The 22200-nt window shown below is 34.0% G+C and overlaps 1 protein-coding gene across 1 annotated transcript in view; it reads right to left on the reverse strand.

Moving 5' to 3' along the window:
* The window catches only part of LOC123565016 (arylsulfatase J-like), a 60625-nt gene extending 42322 nt beyond the window's left edge, over nucleotides 1-18303 (reverse strand). Inside the window, exons 1-2 of the mRNA XM_053541064.1 lie at nucleotides 17683-18303; nucleotides 9055-9238 (exon numbers count right to left, since the gene is read on the reverse strand). Coding sequence (XP_053397039.1) covers nucleotides 9055-9238; nucleotides 17683-18003 — 505 coding nt within the window. The 5' untranslated portion in view covers nucleotides 18004-18303. The remainder of the gene's footprint in view (nucleotides 1-9054; nucleotides 9239-17682) is intronic.
* Nucleotides 18304-22200: the final 3897 nt, after the last annotated feature.

Genomic DNA, 22200 nt, shown 5'->3' on the forward strand with positions numbered 1-22200 from the left:
AAAAAAAAATAAAAGAGAACCACTTAAATTGTTAAAGTGCCGTGTTTAGGCTGGTTATTTGCAAAATGTTAGATAGATCATAGAATAAAACAAATGATATGAAACCTCATAAACGTCATGTCTTTTTACAATTCGCCCACCATCTTTTAAAGATAATTCTTGTTTATAATCTTGGTATTGTGCGAGTGTGTGAGCAACAGAGGACTACTGTTTTAAACCAAAACAAATAAGCAGCAAAAGTTCTAGAATAATTATGAACTTCACATTTGAAATCCCACTAGGGTTAGGGTTAGGGTAGAAATTGGAACAACTCTGGAACAAACTTAGTTTAACATAGAGTTGTGTAGGGAAAACCTTTAAAATATTTTTGTCTTGAACCATAATGCATAAAGCTTAGGTATTTGGCAGGCAGCATTGTCTAGTGAACATCTGTCAACAATGTTCAAATCATTACCGGTCTATGCACAATGAAATGTTGATTCTTCAGGTGTATCGGTTGAAATATCACTGAGTATGCACTGTCTATCAGTCCTTTCAGGGCTTTGATTCTTACCATGTCATTATATTAAAGGCCTTTTAAGAAAATAGGGGAAAAACTCGTAAAGAGTTGATTTTTGGTGAACGCATTATACAGGATGTATGTAACAGCATAATGAAAATATAGGTAAGTACCATGGTGTAAAATGCATTTCTGGGTGTGAAACGTTTAAAAATATAAATAAAACTGTAAATTTCTGGAATCGACCAATAACAATGTCAATATTTTTGTTTATGAAACAAAATTTTACATGGTTGTGGAGAATTATACTACAAAAATTTAAAGTGACTGGCCTCCAGATTGTTCGACAACAAACAAATTATTGTTTTAGATGCTAGATTTCTTAATAAGACTTTAAAACTTAATTACTGACAAACTATATGTTACGGAAACACATGAGAAGCTGCTGGTTTTTACAACATTTTACGATGAAAATCGAAAAGAGTTTGTAACGCTTCACTCTAGGTAAACTGTTGATCATAAATACCTATATTTTAGAGTCATAATTCACTAATTCAGCTATAGCGCTATTGGTTACGACGATGGAAAATGTATTTATTGCCAAGTCGGTCCGGGGTTCGATTCTCGTCGCGGTCGTCTTTTTTCTTGATTTTTAATTTTTTGAAATACATGTATTTTAGAAACAAAAACTCATATTCTAATGTTCATAATATGAACAAACTTAAATTTTAAATAAAAATTAATTTTAACCAAATCGCGAGGTCAGTACCTTTGAGCTCATGACTATTTTCGAAAAAAATCCAAGATGGACGCCAATATCCAAGATGGCCGCCGTGAAATTCTCATTACACAGGAAAATCGTTTAAGTATTTTACAAACGCAAATAAGATATTACCAGTATCATAATCGATACATATATTGTATTTCACACAAACTTCAGTCTTAAACAAATTCATGATAAGCTCCCCAAATCCAAACTGGCCGCCATAAAGTCATTTAAAGTCATTTAACAAGAACTGGAATATATTTTACTAAAATTCGATTCGCAATTGCATTGAAATCTTGTTATTACATACTGGGGATGCACCACAAGTAGCTAATAGACATGATCTATACATCGATACTACCCAATAATATCATTTTGTATTGTCACCCTATATTTTATAGCAGTCATTTACTTTTCGCAACTCAATTGTCTAAATCTGGATTGATTGAATATTCGCAACTGACTCCTTTGTAAGAACTACACGCAGAACTACCATCAAGTCCAACTTTTTTACAACTGTATGCTTTTGTTTTGCAGCCACTGGACAATCTTTAATATATGTTATGGGGCTGAGCCTTGCGTAGTTGTCACTGAGAATAGTTTGTCTCCCACTTGTTCCCATCCCCAATCCAATGAATTCAGTGTAGTTCCATACCCTTTCCAATCATGTACTTGCAGGTACACCAACTGCGAAACCGTGTCGCATCAGAGGTCGGAGGCAATTATGTGGGATCAACGAATAGTGTACATTGCTACCTTCTCGTTTAACATACTAATACGTACACTTTCGATTGTTTGACAGTGATCTCCTTTATACAAGTGTAAGAGAGCTTGCTTTCCACGTTGTACTATGTCGCCCTTTGAAACATCACTTGGTGGGCTATGAAACACAGAAGCAGCATGGCGAAACATTTCACTCTTTGCGAACATTGAGCATCTGTGAGGACAATAAAAAAATCAGCGTTTTATTCCATCACTGTTCATTTTTTCTGATTACATGTTTATAAACAGTCGCTATTTTTTATGGTTTGCTAAGACGGTTTTCTTCTTGACCCTTAATACACCTGTGGCAGTAAATCTAACTTCCGTTCCAACTGCTCTTGTGGTTCTTCGACCATGGGTATTGTCTTTCGTATTTGAACCACCACCATAACCATCAAAGATGACAGTGACATCCGTGTATCTGGATTTTACAAGTTTGACTTATTTTCTACTTTTCTCTATTTATGTCATACAAATGTTGTTAAATGTCTGGCCGTTTTCCCAAGGAATCCACTGTAATAAAATGTCATCATCCAAGACATGGTCTAAAATCTTAATTGGTATCGAGTATATTGGGAGCAGGGTTATCGTTTGATTTCACAGCATTTGCTAGGGCTGGCTTGTCTGCTTCTCGCATTTGTCTGGGTAGTTTTAAACATTGTTGGTTGATGTGTGAATAACTCATATGTAAGTTGTCATTCAGTTTTATCTGTACTTTTGTTGGCTGCACTTACTAGCCTCTGAAACAACCTTTACTGCATCTCCATCATTTTTGAATGTTGACTTGTCATTCATAGGTATGAGAGCATTTCTCTTTCTGCATGTGAGTTCGTTCACCTTTTTGCCGATCATTTTAGATACAACCCTTTCACCAATCTGTTTTGCTTGGTCAACATTGCTCTCATTAGAAACTACCCCTCCTGTTAAGATTTTATGTCATATTCTGTCTGCGGATGTCTCAAAATTGTTTTTGTACTTTTAGCATGTGTAAATTTTGAGTTCTGCTCAACCCGGGACTAGAGGACGTGGACGGTAACATGCATTCCCATTACCTTCCATGAACAGGCTCAATCGAATCGAGCCTGCAACATTTTCGTTTTGTTTTAGTCGTGTTGAGCGCCCTGTCCACTTTTCCTATCTTATAATCACAGCAGCGTTGTTTGTGCCGTGTGGCGGCCGATAAAAGTCTCCTCGTACATTTAATCAGGGCCGTTATATTTCGAACTATTCATATCGTTCAGCACGACTTTTATGTCGTGTTGTTTGTAATGTTTAATTTCTCAGCATGACCGTTTCGGCCTGGGTGGTTCCAATACTCCCGCTTTCATAGCTTTGGGTATTGTATAACCACCCCTTGGATATGGTGCCTGCTTTTTAATTTTGTCTTTTGACAGTTCCTGTGATATGCAGGCTCCATAACATCAAATCCTCTTTCTAAATTCCAGTCTGTTTAGTTCTGCCCATTGCTTTCTCGTTTAGGGCAAACTCCTTCTTTTATCTGGGGACCATACGCCACTTTTCATGGAATTACACGCTAGTATCATTGAAGGTTCCATGTGCACTGCCGTATGAACACATCTGCGGATGTCTCTAAATTGTTTTTTTTTGTACTTTTAGCATGTGTAAATGTTGAGTACTGCTCAACCCGGGGCTGGAGGACGTAGACGGTAGTGTGCATTTCCACTATCATGTATGAACAGGCCCAATCAAACAGAGCCTGCAACATTTTCGCTTTTGTCGTATTGAGCGACCTGTGAAGTTTCCACTATTTCTATTTTATATGGATTACGTTCATACAGATACTCAGAAATTACTCCTGTATCCTGTCTATCTTGCTTGCGCACTGATGCATATGTGTCCTTTTGCTGTTCACTGGTTTTGTACATTTCCCCAGATACTTTCTGTATAGCTTTGTTAATGGTGGATGTCCCTGGTCTCGAAAATACCCACACCACTCTTTGAACATCGGTCATCCCTCTTCCTCTTCCACTTGTTAATCCTCCTGGACTCTTCAAACTTCGTAAAACAGTCATTAAGCTTTGGGTTTGATTTGTATCGCATGCATTTTCACCAAGTTCAATTATACTGACTTTGCTTACAAGTTGTGCCCAAAGAATGTAAAGAACGGTAACACTGCTCTTAATAACCTCAGATGTAGCTGCCAATTGCCTGTTTGTTCCGCCTTTATGAATTCTCTGAGTAACGCAACCATTTCTATATATTGTTTCCACAACTGTGCGGTTCTACTACCAGCTGATACCTTGTTACAATATATATTATTTCTGTCCTGAATTCGTGTAATGACTTGGTTTGTGCATGCTGCCTCTATACTATTATCTCCTGCAACAACAGTGTCAAATAATGTAAGAGCAGCATCAAAGTCAGCATCTAATTGTGAAGTATCATTGATGTTAAAATTCTCATTATTTTCAGGTATTGGAGTATTGCTGACATGATTAGGCACTTTACAGCTATACTTTTACATTTCTGCATTTAATAATCACTACCATTCAACTTATTTTTAGTCTCACTGATTTCAACTTGAGTTTGAGATTCTTGATCTTCTTTCATTATGACTTTAGGCATGTTTCATATTCAATGGCATCCAATTCCTCACTCTGCTTTTCTCCGATCAGATCTAGATGAAACACCTCTTATACTACTTGTGACTGGAGGGCCATGTGCACCATACCGTGATCCCTTAATGCTCGTGCTACAGCCTTTTCAGTAAGCATGTGACTCACTGCTTTTTCGGCATATACTGTTGTGAATATATCCTGCAAACCAGAATCGTTCATTATATCTCCATATATCTTATTGTGAAATGCAACTAATCGGACAACAAACTTGCTCAAATCACTATTGGATGCTTCTGCACTGACGATCATGTTTGCATTATACCACAGAGGCTGATAAATGTCAACTTCGTATCGCTTTGTGTGATCACTGACTCATAGTAAATTGGAATATATACATGTTTCATCTATTGGATTCAGATTGATCATGGACATAATACATTTGCATTGTACCGCTCCGAGAAGTACGATCTGGTTAAAGCAGACATGTTGTCTTCCTCAGAATGTCCAACTTCGACGTAACATCATTGTGGTCAGGAAGATCAGATACTGGTCCATAACTGAAGGCTAACTTTTCTTTAGACTGTAAAAATGGACACTGATTTAACCAATCTCATTCAGTTTATTTGCTGTTACCTTCAGTCTCAGCATGATTTTACTGGCTTTTACACTTGGTGTTGTTGTTGCTTTACTCCATAAAACGTTCCGTGACCATCTGCGACAAACTGTATGAATTGACCAGGAGTATGCCCAGGTATTTCTGAATTTGTAACGGCAGCACTTTGTTAATATCTCTGTACCTTTTTATAGCTGAAGATGTTATGAAGAGTTGCAATCAGATATCTAGAGGTAAAATGGTTATGTAATTGAATACCAATGCCTAGCTGTAATGGTGCAACCATTACAGTGACTCACACAGCTTGCATGATCGCTTGACCAATTTTAGCTAATTTGGTTTCATTATCTTTACCGACAAAAACAGTATCTAAAATCCGTTTTAAAGAGTACGGTAAAATTACTATTCTGTTCACAGAATGAATATCTGATGTACTGGGATACGTGTCCTTGCTTGCTCGACATGTTCTGATGGCATTCTTAATCAGTTTTACAGCAATATCCACAATTTTCAATCTGTCACTTTCTGGATCATCATCTTTTAGAGGTTTATGGGGACATCATGTTGTATTCTTGAAACAGTTCTCCTGAATATTACAGCATTGTCTTTCTTTGGAATCACAGTTTTTACTGTTTCATCTCCAAAATGTTCTTCAAGACGATTTCGCATGTGCTTAACTCTGAAACTTTTACTTTCTCCTTCAAGATATTCGTCCATTTTTGTTACCAGTTCCTATAAAGTGTTCTGCTCATCGTCATTGTCTTCTAGATATTGTAAAGTTTTCAAACATGCTTCTTCTCGTGACAATCTTTTCGGTCTGCCACCTGCATGAAGTGATGTGCGCTTTCTCTTGACCGTATCAGGATTATCTGAAAGTTGATCTCGTCCTTTCCTAAACCGAACGCTGCATGCTTGTTGATACACAACACCAGACGCATATAAACCACATGAATATTCAACTCTCGCTTATACTTCATGCCCCCAATCATCATTTCGTTATTTGGCTATTTCATGTATTTTTCATTGACACGGATTTGTCCTTACTTGATAATATTCCTTATAATCCTTTAGTCTTGACGTTTCTGCAATTGACTTTCCGCAAAAAAGACAGTCATCTTTAAATGAGAATGCAGAACTTGTAGACATCAACTTAACTGGTTTCCTTTTTTACTCACTACTGTCTTTACGTTTTGCAGCTAACACTTAATTTGGATTTATATATTGTCTTCTACAGTTAGTGTGCACATTATGGCCTGCTTTCACACTTAATAATTCATTTCTTTCTCCGGCAGCTTTTTCAATATTACGAACTCCTTTCTCTCTCAGCTTAATTGGCCCTCCACTACCAAGTAATTCATTACAAATAACACAAACACCAATGTTAGTAGATGAAGGTTCCATGATTGTTGATAAATTCTAAATTGAACTTTTACTAGCAGTCAGTATGGGTTTTAGCATGACGCTTAGGAATATTGTAGTATTTTCATTTGCGAATATCACTTGCTAAGGGACATGAGAGGTGACAGCAGTACAGCATACATGTACCTGTGAATATAAATGTAAATTGTTAAAATACAGAAACAAACCTTATGCTGCTGAAGGATGATTTATCTTCCAGAATTTATATTTAGCATTGCAATAATACATAAAGCTAAGTTAGATTTTTTTCAAACCTTCCATGAATATTTATCAACATGCAAGTGTTACCATTCCCCCACCTCGCTCCTCCACCCAGTCATGCCCACCACCAATCATGCATCCCTCTGCACACCCCCCCCCCCCCCCCCCCCCCCCCCCCCCCATTTCATTTTTTCATTTTTCGTCAATATTTATAATCAACATGTGAAGTTTTGTTTCCTCACACGTTCACACCCTCCCTCCCCACATCCCTCTCCCAAATATATATATATCCATTCCTTTTTTTAAACATGTTCAAACCTTTAACATGAGAAGTTGTAACCGCAACCACCTTGCCCCAAGCCATGTTCAAGATATCTTACTTGATTGTGTTCTCTTAAGGACATCTGTTCTTTTAAGCTCAAATGTACATGTTAAACAGCAACACTTGGTGCCAAACCACTCAAAGACAATATTTCGTTCCAGTTAAACTTCAAGCTCACATCTCAAATAGCTAAGCTTATTACAGTAAGCATATTCCATTCAAAATAATTTCTTAAGTCAGGATCAACGTATCATACATTTATTGTGTACACTTTAAACATTTGTTTTCCGTTCAATTGATTTTTACGTATGAAATTATTTGCTTTTTAGTAACACCCTTAACTTCTTTGCCGGATATATTTTTTTGCCATTCCTCACCAGAAACCCTTTTGGTGGGGGATACCAATTAATCAAATTTGCTTGTTTTTTTTTTCTAAATTTTTAATTAGTTTATATTTTGCATATTATACTTATTTAATGTTGTGCCAGATTTGGACATCTTTAGATGCATATGTCTGTTGTTATGGGTCGATCCCAAAAATCCGCATTTGCATTTATATTTTTTTACATTTTTATCCCACAAGTAGGCATTTTGCATCATGATACCTTTCTATATTTTTCTGTATGTTGTTACATACATCTTGAATAATACTTACATAAAAATCATTTCCTTGCGAGTTTGTTCTTTTGTTTGGCATTTTGACCATATAAACCCTTTACTATTATGCATGTTCCGCATTCGGACAGCTAATTTATCTGTCTTTAACATAAAACTAAAACTTAAACTGTACGTGAAATAATTCCAAAACGACAATATGGGAGAGCAACTCTATACAGATCAGCTCAAGTGGAAAGCTCATTCTACTCGATCCTCAGAGGATTTCCAAAGTGTGTACTAAAGTTTCGACTAGAGGTTTTTCTTCGAGTCAGCCATTGGCCGTCAATGAATTTCGCTGTCTGACACCGAAATGTTAAGTTACTCGGAAGAAATCGTTGAAGTAACTTGAGATGAAATCGTATCAGCAGAATACACACCTGACGTATTGATTTGTTTTGTTGTTAAAACACTTGACGGAATTTCTTCGAGTGACTTACATTTAGCGATTTTATTGGGGTTTTGTGAAAATTCGAGGATATATTTCACATTACTCAAAGCACAAAAAATATATATTTAACGAATTATGTTAAAAAAACAACGTGTTTGTAATAAGTAATAGTATGATACTTTCTTTCTATTTTACATTATGATAAATCAAACAAAGGCTTTTCTATTAGCTTATAATGTTTTAAGAATTTTTACATGTGTGTAGCATCATTTTTTTAAATTCATTCCACATCAATCATATATAAAGCATAAAAATAATCAGCAATCTCTTCACAACAAGATGCGCGACTAAGCGACAAAATACCGCTATATTATAATGTTACCTGTATAATTACGACTGAGTTCAGTCAATTAATTAGTCGAAGTGACTTGACAAATTTCCACTATTGAAACTACAATTGTTGGTACCCCAATTAGAGAATTATTGCAATATTTTCCCTCGACGAAAAACGAAATTTGGTTTTACCGCTTGAGCAATAATATATATATATGTCCTTACTAAAATAGGCTATATTCATCATATGAAACATCCTAATATGTATAGTTAAAGACTCAATTTATTTTCATAATTAGTTTATCATAACTATTTCAATAATTAAAGGCCATTTACCTTCTAAATAATTGTCATAAGAAATAATCAATAATTAAGCTGCCGGATCGTGATGCATTTTCAGTCCTAAACAATAACATTTATAATCATAACCCCATTTAAAAGTAGTCTGAAAATTACATTTAGTGCTTATTATATATTTTCAGTTATAACAAAAAGAAGTAAGCTACTTTTCATACCAAAATATGTGTCAAAACCACGACGGGTTGGTAAATAATCAGCTTTATAGAAACCAAGATGCCACTTTCCCACCATATGTGTAGCATAGCCAGTATCTCTAAGCTTGTCGGCGATGGTAGGGTTATCAAGAGCCAAACCTGCTGGAGTTGCAGGCCATAAAACCCAATGAAGGCCTGTATGAATCTTTAAACAAAAATATTAACATCCTCATTAGTTGCCTGAAATACAACTTGCAAAGCTATTAAGTGAACAATGTAAAAGTATTTTGATATATTACTCAATTATATGTGCTACATACGGTTGCTTAATAAACTAATTTAAAGGAACACTAATGGTTTATTTTCAATAAGTTTATTTTTACAAGCCATAAAATCTTTTGACTACTACTATGTTTAGTATGTCACAGATATAGCCTACAATAACTTTCACAATAGACAGCTCTAATAATATTACGGCTAAATGACACGTAATGATTATTCTTTGATATGTGTATAAGATTGTTTGGTAATATAAAGCGCAATAAAGCACAACAATAGAACATGAATTTGATACTGTTCATGAGAGGTAATAATTTATGAAAGAACACCAAGCCCCGTATCACAGGCTTAAGTGGAATTATATTATATTGAACGAACTCTGTAATCAAACAGTTCAAAAAGAAAAACAAGATAAAAGCATCCGTTATACTGATTGGCGTTGCTCTTTTCATTACATCTTTTGATCAAATTCAATCAAAGTGTTTCCGCAATGATTTTGCTCATGAACAAATAAATAAGTGTGCTAATATCTGAGGAAAATGTGACTTCTGGTGGCATGTTTGTTAATGCTCGGATATTAGTATAAAGAAGTCCTTAGGGTCAAACAAGAAATTAAAGGGACTTTCGTCTTCTGTGGCTTCTCATTACAGTACAATGGGGTCCAAGGTCAATTTGATGCATTTACAAATAAACTATGCCGCTATGCACTCGCTACTTATACACCCGTTTAAAAAACGGGACGTTTTATGGAAACTCCCCTGGCGGGCGGATGGGCGGACGGGCGGCGTCCACAGACATTGTCCAGAGCATATCTTCTTTATGCATGGAGGGATTGTAATGAAACTTGGCACAATTGTTCACCATCATGAGACGGAGTGTCATGCACAAGAACCAGGGTCTAAGGTCAATGTCACATTTAGAGATCAAAAGTCAAATTCATATATGACTTTGTCCGGAGCATATCTTCTTCATGCATGGAGGGATTTTGATGTAACTTTGCACAATTGTTCATCATCATCATCAGACGGAGAGTTATGCGCATGTCCCTAGGTCTAGGGTCAAGGTCACATTTAGAGGCCAAAGGTCCGATACAATAATGACTTTGTCCGGAGCATTTCTTCTTCATGCATGGAGGGATTTTGATGTAATTTGTCACAATTGTACACAATAATGAGACGGAGTGTCATGCGCAGGTATTTTCTTTATAATTACTTCCCTTTGTTGTTACTATATATAGCATATATTGTAACTTTTTCATTACTAGTCGTAGGGAAAATCGAGACCACTTTTCTGTAGTATACATGCATGTTACATCCAATTTTGATGTGTATTTTGATCTATCTCTACCTTGTGAGGATTTTTGTGTGGACTTAAAAAATTTTGGATCTTTTTAAAGATTAACTTCCCTAGGTTGTTACTATAAATAACTTATATTGTAACTTTTTTAAAATTGACCGTAGGGGAAAACCAAAACCACTTTTCTGTGGTACAACATAGATGTTACTTTCAAATTTTAGGTGTATTTTAAGGTATCTCTACCTGGTAAGGATTTTTTGTGGACTTAGAAAAACAAAAACAAAACAATAATTACTAAACAACCACAAAATTAAAATTCCATTTGCAAATACAGTAGCTATTTGCTAATTTGCTATGACGGGCGTATATTGTGACATTCTTGCACTCCTGTTTCATCTAACAAACTAATTTGGTTTAAATATTGTGTCTCAACACCTTTAAGCATCTTTAAAAATAAATTGATAAAATATCAATAAAATTATCTATATGCAAAATTGCGCATTTATTATTGTCTGTATATATGAAAAAAGTGGTCTCCGATGGAAAGTCTGTTAATGCTTGACATATATGCTAATTTTATATATGAATCAACTGCACCAATATGTTTGGCTTTGTTGTATCCAAAGGTCAATGTCCTTTTAAGGTCACCGTCAGGCCAAAAGTCCAAACTGAACGTTAGAAAAGGTACTGTTAACGTATTAAAGACAGCAAAACGGCGCATATATTATAATTATAAGTGGACACTCAAAATTCATTTCATTTTTTTTGCATTTCAAGTGGCAATAAAATTTGAATGTAAGCTTTGCACTGGCTATAAAAACTGTTGACTTACAATACAGAGATATGTGCAAAAAATAATATAGTATGTTTCCAGAAAGAACTGTCAAAATAACTTTACTATCATGAATACAATCAAGTATATTAGCTCAATAAAGAGAGCACAGAACTGAGGATCACGAGGTCGTGAGTTCCATCCCCGGGCGAGGCGCATATTATCCATAACTATTTGTTCATAGACATTGTGTCAGGAAAATTTCTTCGTCCACATATGAATCTTAAGGAGATGTTGGCCACTATTTGCGGGGAAACACCTGTACTGGTAGAGAATAGATAATACACTATTCAGGTTAGCTGACTTTCGTTACATGACTAAAATACTGATGAAAACACGGCACTAAATCCCAACACAAACAAACCAAGTATTTAAAGGTCTCCCTGAAACCTGAAAGTTTTCCAATTTCTGTTTACACCCTGAAACCTGAAAGTTTTCCAATTTCTGTTTACAATGAACATGGTTGTCGAGCTTTAACAAACAATGCCATCAAGGCCAATTTCTAGGCATCGTTTTCGGATATATATATATATATATATATATATATATATATATATATAAACTTGACAATGAAAAGACTCGGCACAAGATGGAAGTCTATACATCAAATAAATAAAATAAATAAATATATTATAAAAAAGTTTACATGCTCATCTTTAAAGAAAAAGCAGTACTTGAAAACTGGTGTAAAGGTTGACGAATTAGTTATGTTCAGTAGAAATGTCACATGAATCAAATAAATGAAGTGTTTGCTTCGTAAGCATATTTAGCGTTACTGACACGTCTACTATCGGCAAAAGGTAGTTTAATTTACCAGCTAATTTGGTGCAGGCGCTTTATTTGAATGGCTGTAGGCCACACACCAGTAAATAGTTTTCCCTATATATTCTATATAAATTTGACACTTTTTTAAAGAGCTACTTAACATAGCTAGAAATTTTTCAGAGAACAAATCCTTACCTCATTCTAAAGAGTTATGATACAACTGATATAAATGAAGAGGAAAGTAGGGGTCATGTATCTTCTAAGAGAGATTTCTCTTGTCACATTTGCTTTCTATAAGATTACACTGCTAAGACCTGGAAATATTACTCATAATTAAATTGAGTTTCACTTCACCAAATACAACCTCCTTTCCCATTTTTTCAACAAAAATGTCACAAATACATCCATAATGAACTTTAAACAGAAACTGGCTTTAATTTGGACCTATGTGGCCATGCCAAGTAAACAAATTAGTGTTTGAAAACCTGTCTGTCATTACTATTACTATAGTTAGGCCTGTAACAATTTTTTCAGATCACCATATTTTATCAACCAAAAGTGAAAATCGGCAAATACAATTACCTTTGGCCATCTAACAAATATCAAAGTCAATATGGCCAAAACATATATAACACAATCATAAATGTGACAACTCAAAATACATACAAATGCATATTAAGAAACAGACAAATCTCTTAGGGCATCAGAACGCTTAACAAAAGCTTCTTTCAGATATTTAGAGATTCTAAACAAAAGACCTTTCTTATGTGTAGACATTAAATAAAATAATATATGCATATTTGGCCAGGACACTGACCCAAGACACATACGACGCATGTCAGAATACAATGTACAGCACATGAGAAAATGGTACTCTGATTCGATATTATTTTGATTACAACACTTACATAATTGATTTTCTCTCCTGATATATATTATTATATCTACCAGATTCAATTTAAAGAGGAGTATGTGAACTTTGTCTAAAACATGTAAAGTGTTTACGTAATGTATCTTTTTTAAACATCAGTTTTGTATTTCACATAATAGTCAAGTTTTGGCTTACTACTAATAGCAACATGCCAGTTTTGTATGTCAGCAAAATTTTCTTAACAATGAAATACCGATTTTTACAAGATCTATTTAATACGTCATAAACACTGCACTTTGTTATAAAGACCGGCCATGTTAATTAGTAGATCTGACGTGACCAGAAATGTTTGAGACAGGAATTTTATAGCTTTTAAAGTTTTAATTGGTCCAGGGTTTTAAAAATTAGCACAACTTGCATTGCTTTAAGTGTTTTTATACTAAAGTATGTTTTATTGCTAGTACATGTGGAAATAAATCTGTACACGTTGGTAACTTTTGCTATCTAATATGGTGTCCTAACAAAGTTATTAATATTATTACTGATACAAAACATTTGGACGGCTTATTTTTGAGTGCGGCTAATTTATGAGCCCTTTTTGCCTGTATTGAAATGGTGGCTTATTTTCGAGACCGGCTTATTTTCTAAACCGGCTTATTTTCGGTATTTCAGGGTATTAAATGTAAGTATCTAATCTACTAATTATACTATATTGAAAATACTTTAAAAATGTATGACATCGCCTTTAAATGTTAAATAGATAAAATAAGAATATTTACACATTCCATACCTGCAATGTTTTGACCTATATTTTATAGCATTCATTCTCATTTTACGTGTACTTCATATTCAACATTTTGCCTTGACAATCAAACATGCAATAGCTTTTAATGTTTTTTTTTTTTGTTTTGTTTTTTTTTGTTGATTTTTTTGTTTGTTTTTTTTATCCTTGTGTTTTTTTCTGGTTGGGTTTAACGTCGCGCCGACACAATTATAGGTCATATGGCAAGTTTCCAGCTTTGGTGGTTTGATGGTGGAGGAAGACCCCAGGTGCCCCTCCGTGCATGATTTCATCAGGAGCAGGTACCTGCGTAGAACCACCGACCTTCCGTTAGCCAGATGGATGGCTTCTCATATAAAGAATTCAACGTCCCGAGTGAGGCTCGAACTCACATCGGTGAGGGGCATGTGAGTTAATGTCAGCGACCTTAACCACTCGGCCACGAAGGCCCTACATGCAATATGTAACGATCATATCTTACTCTGAGGTATACTCAATAAAATAGATCCAATTATTCAGATAGATGCTGCAAACAGTTTTCACAAAGAAGAATCTGAACGAACACTTTGAAAAAGAAAGAGGTATTTAAGATGCTAGTTCATTAATATAATACAGGAGAAATATTGAGCCAGTAACAAGGGGTTTGTATATAACATTCGGCGGTTTCCAATTTTAAACGTAACATTTGTTTCTCTTTTTTACATTCAACAGCAGCATATTAAATTTGATATATTGTTTTGAATGCATAATTATATCTACGCCTAATCATTATTTGCTAAGGTAAAAGAACAACAAATGAAAAATGAAAACAAAAATACATTATATTTCTAACTAACACCTTTTTTTATTTTATTTTTTTATAATGCACAATAAGGAATAGTTATATTTTCTTCTGTATATACATTAGAAACTTAAGTACACAGTCAAATGTGCAAATGCGTGTAAGTGTTTGTCTTTTAATTACTTTTACTGTTCGCTGAACACTAATTCTAATTATGCTCAATTTTCTAAATCAGTGTCAAGATGTTCATCTTTAATAATTAATAAGCACGGAATCAAAATAAAGTCATATTCTTTAAGACTGCCTAGTTTTACTATAATGTGCTGCCTCCGATGCAACAGCGTTTAGAAGTCTTTTCTGAAATGGCCTATATATAAAGTTTGGCCATAACTGGGCTTGATTTACAAACTATGCAAAACAAGTTTATAGATTAGTTTTAGTTTGATCATTTTAACTTATTAACGTGGCTGATTTGTGTATGGAGGTGTGGGTGGGAGGGGCCACCTTCATGAAAAAATAATGTCTTAATTGTCTGATTTTGTCCTTAAAATGGAACGCTTTCAAACGAATTCAGCCAGGTTTTTAGAAAAATTCTGTCACCGAGATTCAGAAGTGTTCAGACTTCTTCTGAAAAAGCTCTGCCCAAATTCAGATACTTTCAGATGACATGTTCAGATATATTTTGTGTTGATTTGAGTACTGTCATGTTATCTTCTACTTTTGAAACACTTGGGCAAAAATTATCTGATTAACAACAGACAACAAATGATCACAATATAACTGGTCTAAAGCACTAGAGCTCAGGCGAGTAAAAGTAAAATGTTTATTTATAATGTGATATCAAGATCGTGAAAACTGATGACAATTGTGTCTTTACAAAACTATTGACATTTACTATCAAAATACAGATCACAAAGCACGCACTACACTAAATCATTCCTTTCTACAACATTTCAATATGAAAAGAATACACACTGCAGCTACAAATAATTATGAACAACAAAAAAGTAAGACCTACCATTTTTGCGCCAAAACATAGTGCTCTGTGAAATTACCACATAAAAATTAAAATCTTGGCTTTCTTAAAGTCTGAATTGCTCAGATTATTGTATTACGAGTGTATAACCAGAGTTTTGTCAGTATCTGGTTTTGAATTATCAGTAAATTATAAACTAAATTTATATCCAGTGTTGATATTATTGTCAGACAGGAAATTCTTACTAGTGCAAAGTCATTTGCCATTTTAGTGCCTTGGTCTGCCATGTTTGAACATGTTCAAATTTATTTTATTCCTTGTTATTTTTATTGCATTACAACTCCTTCTGCCCCTTTTCAGTGCTTTATTTTGCTTTAGCTCTGGGTTTAAAACAAAGGAAAGCGTTTTTAAAGAAAAATTATTTCTTGTATAATCATGGTTGAACATGTTTGAACAGTTTGCCATTTTTCTGATTGCTTGCTGTATCTGAACACTGCATCAGTTTTAATTTAGTTCTGGCTGGTTTAAGGCTTAAAAACATTTTTGGTAGAAAAAAAGATTATGGCATAATGATGTTTGATGGTTGAACATGTACATAAAACATGATTAGCTAATATGAGTGTGGATACAAAAACATGTTCCAGCCTGTTTTAACATATTTAATCATTTTAAAATCATGGTCAATATTTCGCTATGGGAAGTGTCCACAGTCTACCACAATGCCTAACTATAACACACAATATCCATTGTAATGCCAATAAGGTCAAACGGCAATTTAAATATAAAACCAGATGACTTTATTGTTTCATCTTGGTCTTAGAATGTTTTTCACAAATATGTCTGAAAATTCTGACAAACTCACATGACTGAAAAATTCAGTCTATTGGCACTCAGAATAAATCAGATAAAAAGGTTATCTGAATAATTCATATTTTTTGTTCACACACTTTCAAACATCTAAATAGTTAATACATCATTCAGAAATATTCAGCAAATATTCAGAAATTTTCTGACAAACTAACATGACTGAAAATTCAGTCTATGGCACTCAGAATAATTTAGATAAAACGTCATCTAAATAATTCATACTTTCTTATTCATACACTTTCAGACGTCTGAAAAGTCTGAAAAGTTAATATCTCATTCAGAAATATTCAGCAAATATTCAGAAATGTTAAGTTCCTAAAATGCTTGATTCAGAAATATTCATATAGAAGATTTTTGTGCATAAATATACAGTATGAAATCTGACAAATTCTGAAAAATTCAAACCGATTCAGACATACTTTTTCATGAGGGGGCGAGATACTGCTGTTATAGAAAAATATGTGGTTTTGTAAAAAAAGATCATTCATTCATTCTCAATAATACAAATATTCAACAGGATATTGTAATGCTACTTGTCAATAAACGGTAGTTTAAGTCTGCTCTCTGAAAATGGAACATCGTGATTTTACAAACCCATGTCAAGAAATTTAACATTATGCCACATTTGTATCAATACAGTTAAAAAATCTTCTAGCGCTCCTTTAATATCTTTATTAATATCTTTCATATGTTTTTTTAACTTTCTTACATTCTCGTATGTAGCAAAATATGTTTAAACCACATGTGCAAATTCAGCGACATCAAATGGTGATATCGTATAAGTTTTCTGTTCTACGGCCTAATCCCAATTTTTGGAAGTGTCAAAGATGCATGAAAACGAGCGTATTTCATTTAAATGTAAGAAAAGTTATTATATCTTTCCTTGCTTTTGAAATAAATCTAAATTCATTTTGAAATTTGGCCGTATATTAGTAAAAAGTCAATTATCACACCTCTGTATCATTTTAAATAATTTTGCTTGTTTTGTAAATGCACAACTTTATTATGTATTTTGTAACTTTTTAAAATATGGAAATGATCGTAAAATTAATGACATTATGTCTTAACACGATTTTATTTTGTTGAAATATTGATATGTTTTACTAAAAAAATCTGTCTAAAAATGTAAGAAATCTGAACAATGTACAATTTTGTTTTGTTTAGTATAATTATCTATTGAAGAGAAAACAAAAACTACAACCTGGTATCTGCCAGTGAGTAATTGGCCTCTTGTTGGCGTACAAACGGGTTGAACATAATAATTTTCTAGTCTGACCCCCGTCATTGCCAAAGTGTCTAGGTTTGGTGTCTTAATTTCGGAACCATGATATCCAACATCGTTAAATCCAAGATCGTCAGAAATGATTAACAAAATGTGCGGTGCCGTTTTATTACCAGCACGGTCCACTTCCTTGTGCACATGTACAATATCTGAGTTTCGTCCCCTTATTGTATTTATTTCAATCAAACTTTTATACAGTAAATACATCCACACCAGTAGTAAAATATGTTTGTTTCTCATAGTTTCGGCTCTTCTAGAAGGTATAATAATGCTAATTCGTAAATACCTCTTGAAGTATCAGTTTCTGTTTTCTAGCATGAAGAGTGTAACTAGCCTATTGATATTTCGAATGTTTGGAAATGTATAACATAGCAACCAGGATATACCAGTTTAACAAAATAGACACTACACATCACTAATTATCTAGAAGTAGTCATTGGGTAATCAAGAATTTCATATTCGTCGTAGATCTATAATTACTTAAAGATTAGTGTTTAATAACTATGCCTTGGAAATAATTCTGCGGTTTGTGGCATGAATTTGCGAACCCTACTTTACATGTACATATTGCAATATGGTACTATTAAATTTAAGCATCGTATGATTTTACACGAACATTTACACATTTTGAATTTTGAGATGATTGATTATTGGATCCATTCAAACAGAAGATTCACGTTGACAAAGAAATCATGTCAATTAACTTAGTACGAAAAATAGTGGCAAATAATGTTTATTTTTGAGATGTTATACTCTTATAGATGGAATAGTTCTGTAAAGGAATATACGTTTGTTTCAAGAAGTGGTTTCTTTACATTATTTTCTTTTGTGACATTTAGAACACATTTAATCGTCAAGTTACCGTTTAACAATGTAAAACAGGGTTTATTAAATGTTAAGCAATAAAGCATTTTCAGTATGGTTACTAGCAAAACTCGTTTAATTGCCACTGTTGAAACCTCGCGTTACAGTTACGTTTAACGTTTTATGTACATGAATGACAAAGATAGACAGGTAGGATTTCTTCTTTGTTATCTACAAAACAAAACATAATACAACAGCAGTAAATAAAATACCGCTTCCGGCACACCTTAACCTTGACCTAAACATTGCTTGTCCGAGGCTGACAGTCTCAGGGACATTTTCCGTGATCAAAACTCTTTTAACATATCTTTAGACAAGCGATTTAAGCATGCGTGTTAGAAATAGTCATTGCATGGCCTTGTACTTTACTTTAAAAAAAAACACGATAAGCAGACATTTTTCACCACGCTTTACTGAAAGTCAATATTGGACGCTTACCGTTTAGAAGAATTAAGTATAAGGGAACTTTTTACTTTTTAGCTCACCTGTCACGTAGTGACAAGGTGCGCTTTTGTGATCGCCCTTCGTCCGTCCGTCCGCAATTTCATGTGAACACGATGGAGAGCACATTTTGCAATCTATTTTAATCAAACTTGTACACAACAGTTAATAGCACAATTTCTCGGTTCATTTCGAAGACTGGCTTGAAATCAAGAGTTATGGTCCCTTAAAGGACCAACATTTTCTTTTTAGCTTTTGCAGCCATATAGAGACTTGTGGTTTGATTTGATACAAACTTGCAAACTATCTTTAATAAGAATAGATCTTGGATTCCGTGATAAATCAGATCAAATCATAGCTTCCGGAGTTACGGCTCCTGACTGACCCCTGAAAGAGCCTAAATTTGTTAAGTTTTACTTTGTGAACACGATAGAAGTGATATTTTACATACTTATACACAACTTGAGTCACAATAAACTCTCGGTTCCTTTCGAAATCCGTTTAGATTCAATTATGGGTTCTAGAGTTTCTACCCCTTATAGGGGCAAACTTTTCTGTTTTAAACTTTCAACTATAAAGAGGTTTCATTTATGCTTTGATTTGATTCAAACTTGTAAAGAATATTTCCCTTGATCTCTAGACCAAGTTTGAAACTAAGTTATGTTGGGTCAAAAATTAGGTCACCAGTCAAATCAAAGGAAAAGCTTGTTAATACCCTACAGGCCACATTTATGATGCTATCTTCGTGAAACTTGGTCAGAATGTTTATCTGTTTATCTTGATGATTTCTAGGCTGAACTTTAAACCGGGTCATGTGATATTAGAAATAAGGCCACTCGGTCAAATCAAAAGAAAAGCTTGTCAACACTCTTTAGGCCACTTTTATGGCCTTATTTTTATGACACTTGGTAAGAATGTTTATCTTGATGATTCCTGTGCCAAGTTTAGAACTGGGTTGTGTGGGGTCAAAAAGCCAGGTCTATTGCTCAAATCAAAGGAAAAGCTTGTTAACACCCTAGAGGCCACATTTATGATGCTATCTTCATGAAACATGGTCAGAATGTTTGTCTGTTTATCTTGATGATTCCTAGGCTTACCACCTTTAAACCGGGTCATGTGATATTAGAAATAAGGCCACTCGGTCAAATCAAAAGAAAAGCTTGTCAACACTCTTGAGGCCACATTTATGACCCTATATTTATGACACTTGGTAAGAATGTTTATCTTGATGATTCCTGTGCCAAGTTTAGAACTTGGTTATGTGGGGTCAAAAAACTAGGTCTACTGCTCAAATCAAAGGAAAAACTTGTTAACACTCTAGAGGTCAATATTCATCAATCCAAGGCTAAGTTTAACAGGTGAGCGATATAGGGTCATGATGAACCTCTTGTTTACTACTTTGCTCTCAGGCAGCGATGTTCGCGATAGTAGAACGTTTGCCTTGTGTACGAGAGGTCCCAGGTTCCTGGTCAGAGCTGAAGCAGCTTTTTTGCGATTTAGAATTAGCGTTAACAGTGTAAAAAGTAAAATAGAAATGTGTAAACGCCAAAAAATGAGAAAGCTGCCGGCTAGGCAGCAAGTTATAAATATTCTTAAAATCAGCGATTACTGTGTAAATGTTACTGACAATAGAAAAATGTTAATTATCGGGTCAAGTGAAAATGTTCGTATATTAAGCTTCTCGGTGTAAAAGGTACTAAAAGTAAGTTTTTGAATATGTTATGAATAATCTTAAAATAAGCGTTTACATTGTAAACGCACGTAACATCCTATTTCAAGAATGTCCAACTGTTCGTTTTCGTTTTAAGATCTTTATAAAAATCAGATGCAGGAACATGTGATGTTCTATGAAAAACCGTTAATAAAACCTGAAGTTAGGCGATGATATAAGTTACTTATTCACTTCCAATAGTATCAATCACTACAAGTCCATCATGAAATACTCAAGCATGTTTTCTCTAATACGCAGCTGGGGCAGCCTTTAATTTCAAGTTTAAAGTTTATATAGTATTTTAAACTGATAAATTAAAGTATGCTATGCAAAACAACATTTGACAGTTTTATCAAGTAAAGTCACGTTGTCAATATTATTTTGCTTTTAAGCAACATCTTTTAAATTTAAGAAACACTCCTATATTCAGTTTCTGGATAAAGCACAAATTTCTGAATTTTTATACTGCGCTTACTTCGTAGCAGTAAAAGCCATTTGCGCTAATTTTAAATGTGTCCAATTAGTAAGGATTTTCAGTTTGCAAGTTTGTCTTAAGCAGCCTTATGTAATTTTTATGACTTATTTGGGTTTTTTACGGCTGAGGTAATTTTAAATACATAGTTCATATGTCTTGTGTTGCAAGATTGTTGAAACATTTCTCATTAATAAACCAACTTTGTGTTTTCATATAAGTTCTAGTTACAAAGTCCTAGCCATCTTAATTAAACAACAACCTCAGAATGCACAAGTTATAATAACACGCCTATGGCCAGATGCCACAGCTACAAAAGGAAGATTACTATCATCAGTTAAAATTACCGTATTTTGAATTTGAATGGTAAGTTATAAGTATTTTTAATGAGTACTTTAAGCATATTCGGAACACATCTAGTATAGCGGGAACTGGAAAATAAATAATAATAACGCGCATGCGCGCGTGACAATGTTGCAAGTTCGCGAAGCGAACTCTGTTGGAAGCATTCGGTCACTTTTATAAAAAGAGCCGCTTTCTGGCTTAGATAAGTAAAAAAATATCAAAAACGTTTTATTTCACTCATTTCATGAATACATGAATAAATGAGGTGAGATTTTAACAATATATTGGAGGCTCATAAGAAAAGAATAATACAATTCAATTCTAACAAAATAAGTTGAGTTTTCACACAAACGTCTTTCATATCTAGATGTAATATGCCAGTATTACAATATAATAAATAAATATATAAATTAATTCATTCGGTCATCGGAGAGTCACGAAATGTATAATTACTGAGATGAAAATACAATATATCGTTTATCTAAGCTGTGACAATATAATTTTAACAAAATAAGTTGAGTTTTCACACAAACGTCTTTCATATCTAGATGTAATATGCCAGTATTACAATATAATAAATAAATATATGAATTAATTCATTCGG

The sequence above is a fragment of the Mercenaria mercenaria genome, chromosome 4 (assembly GCF_021730395.1).
Source record: "Mercenaria mercenaria strain notata chromosome 4, MADL_Memer_1, whole genome shotgun sequence".
Taxonomy (NCBI): domain Eukaryota; kingdom Metazoa; phylum Mollusca; class Bivalvia; order Venerida; family Veneridae; genus Mercenaria; species Mercenaria mercenaria.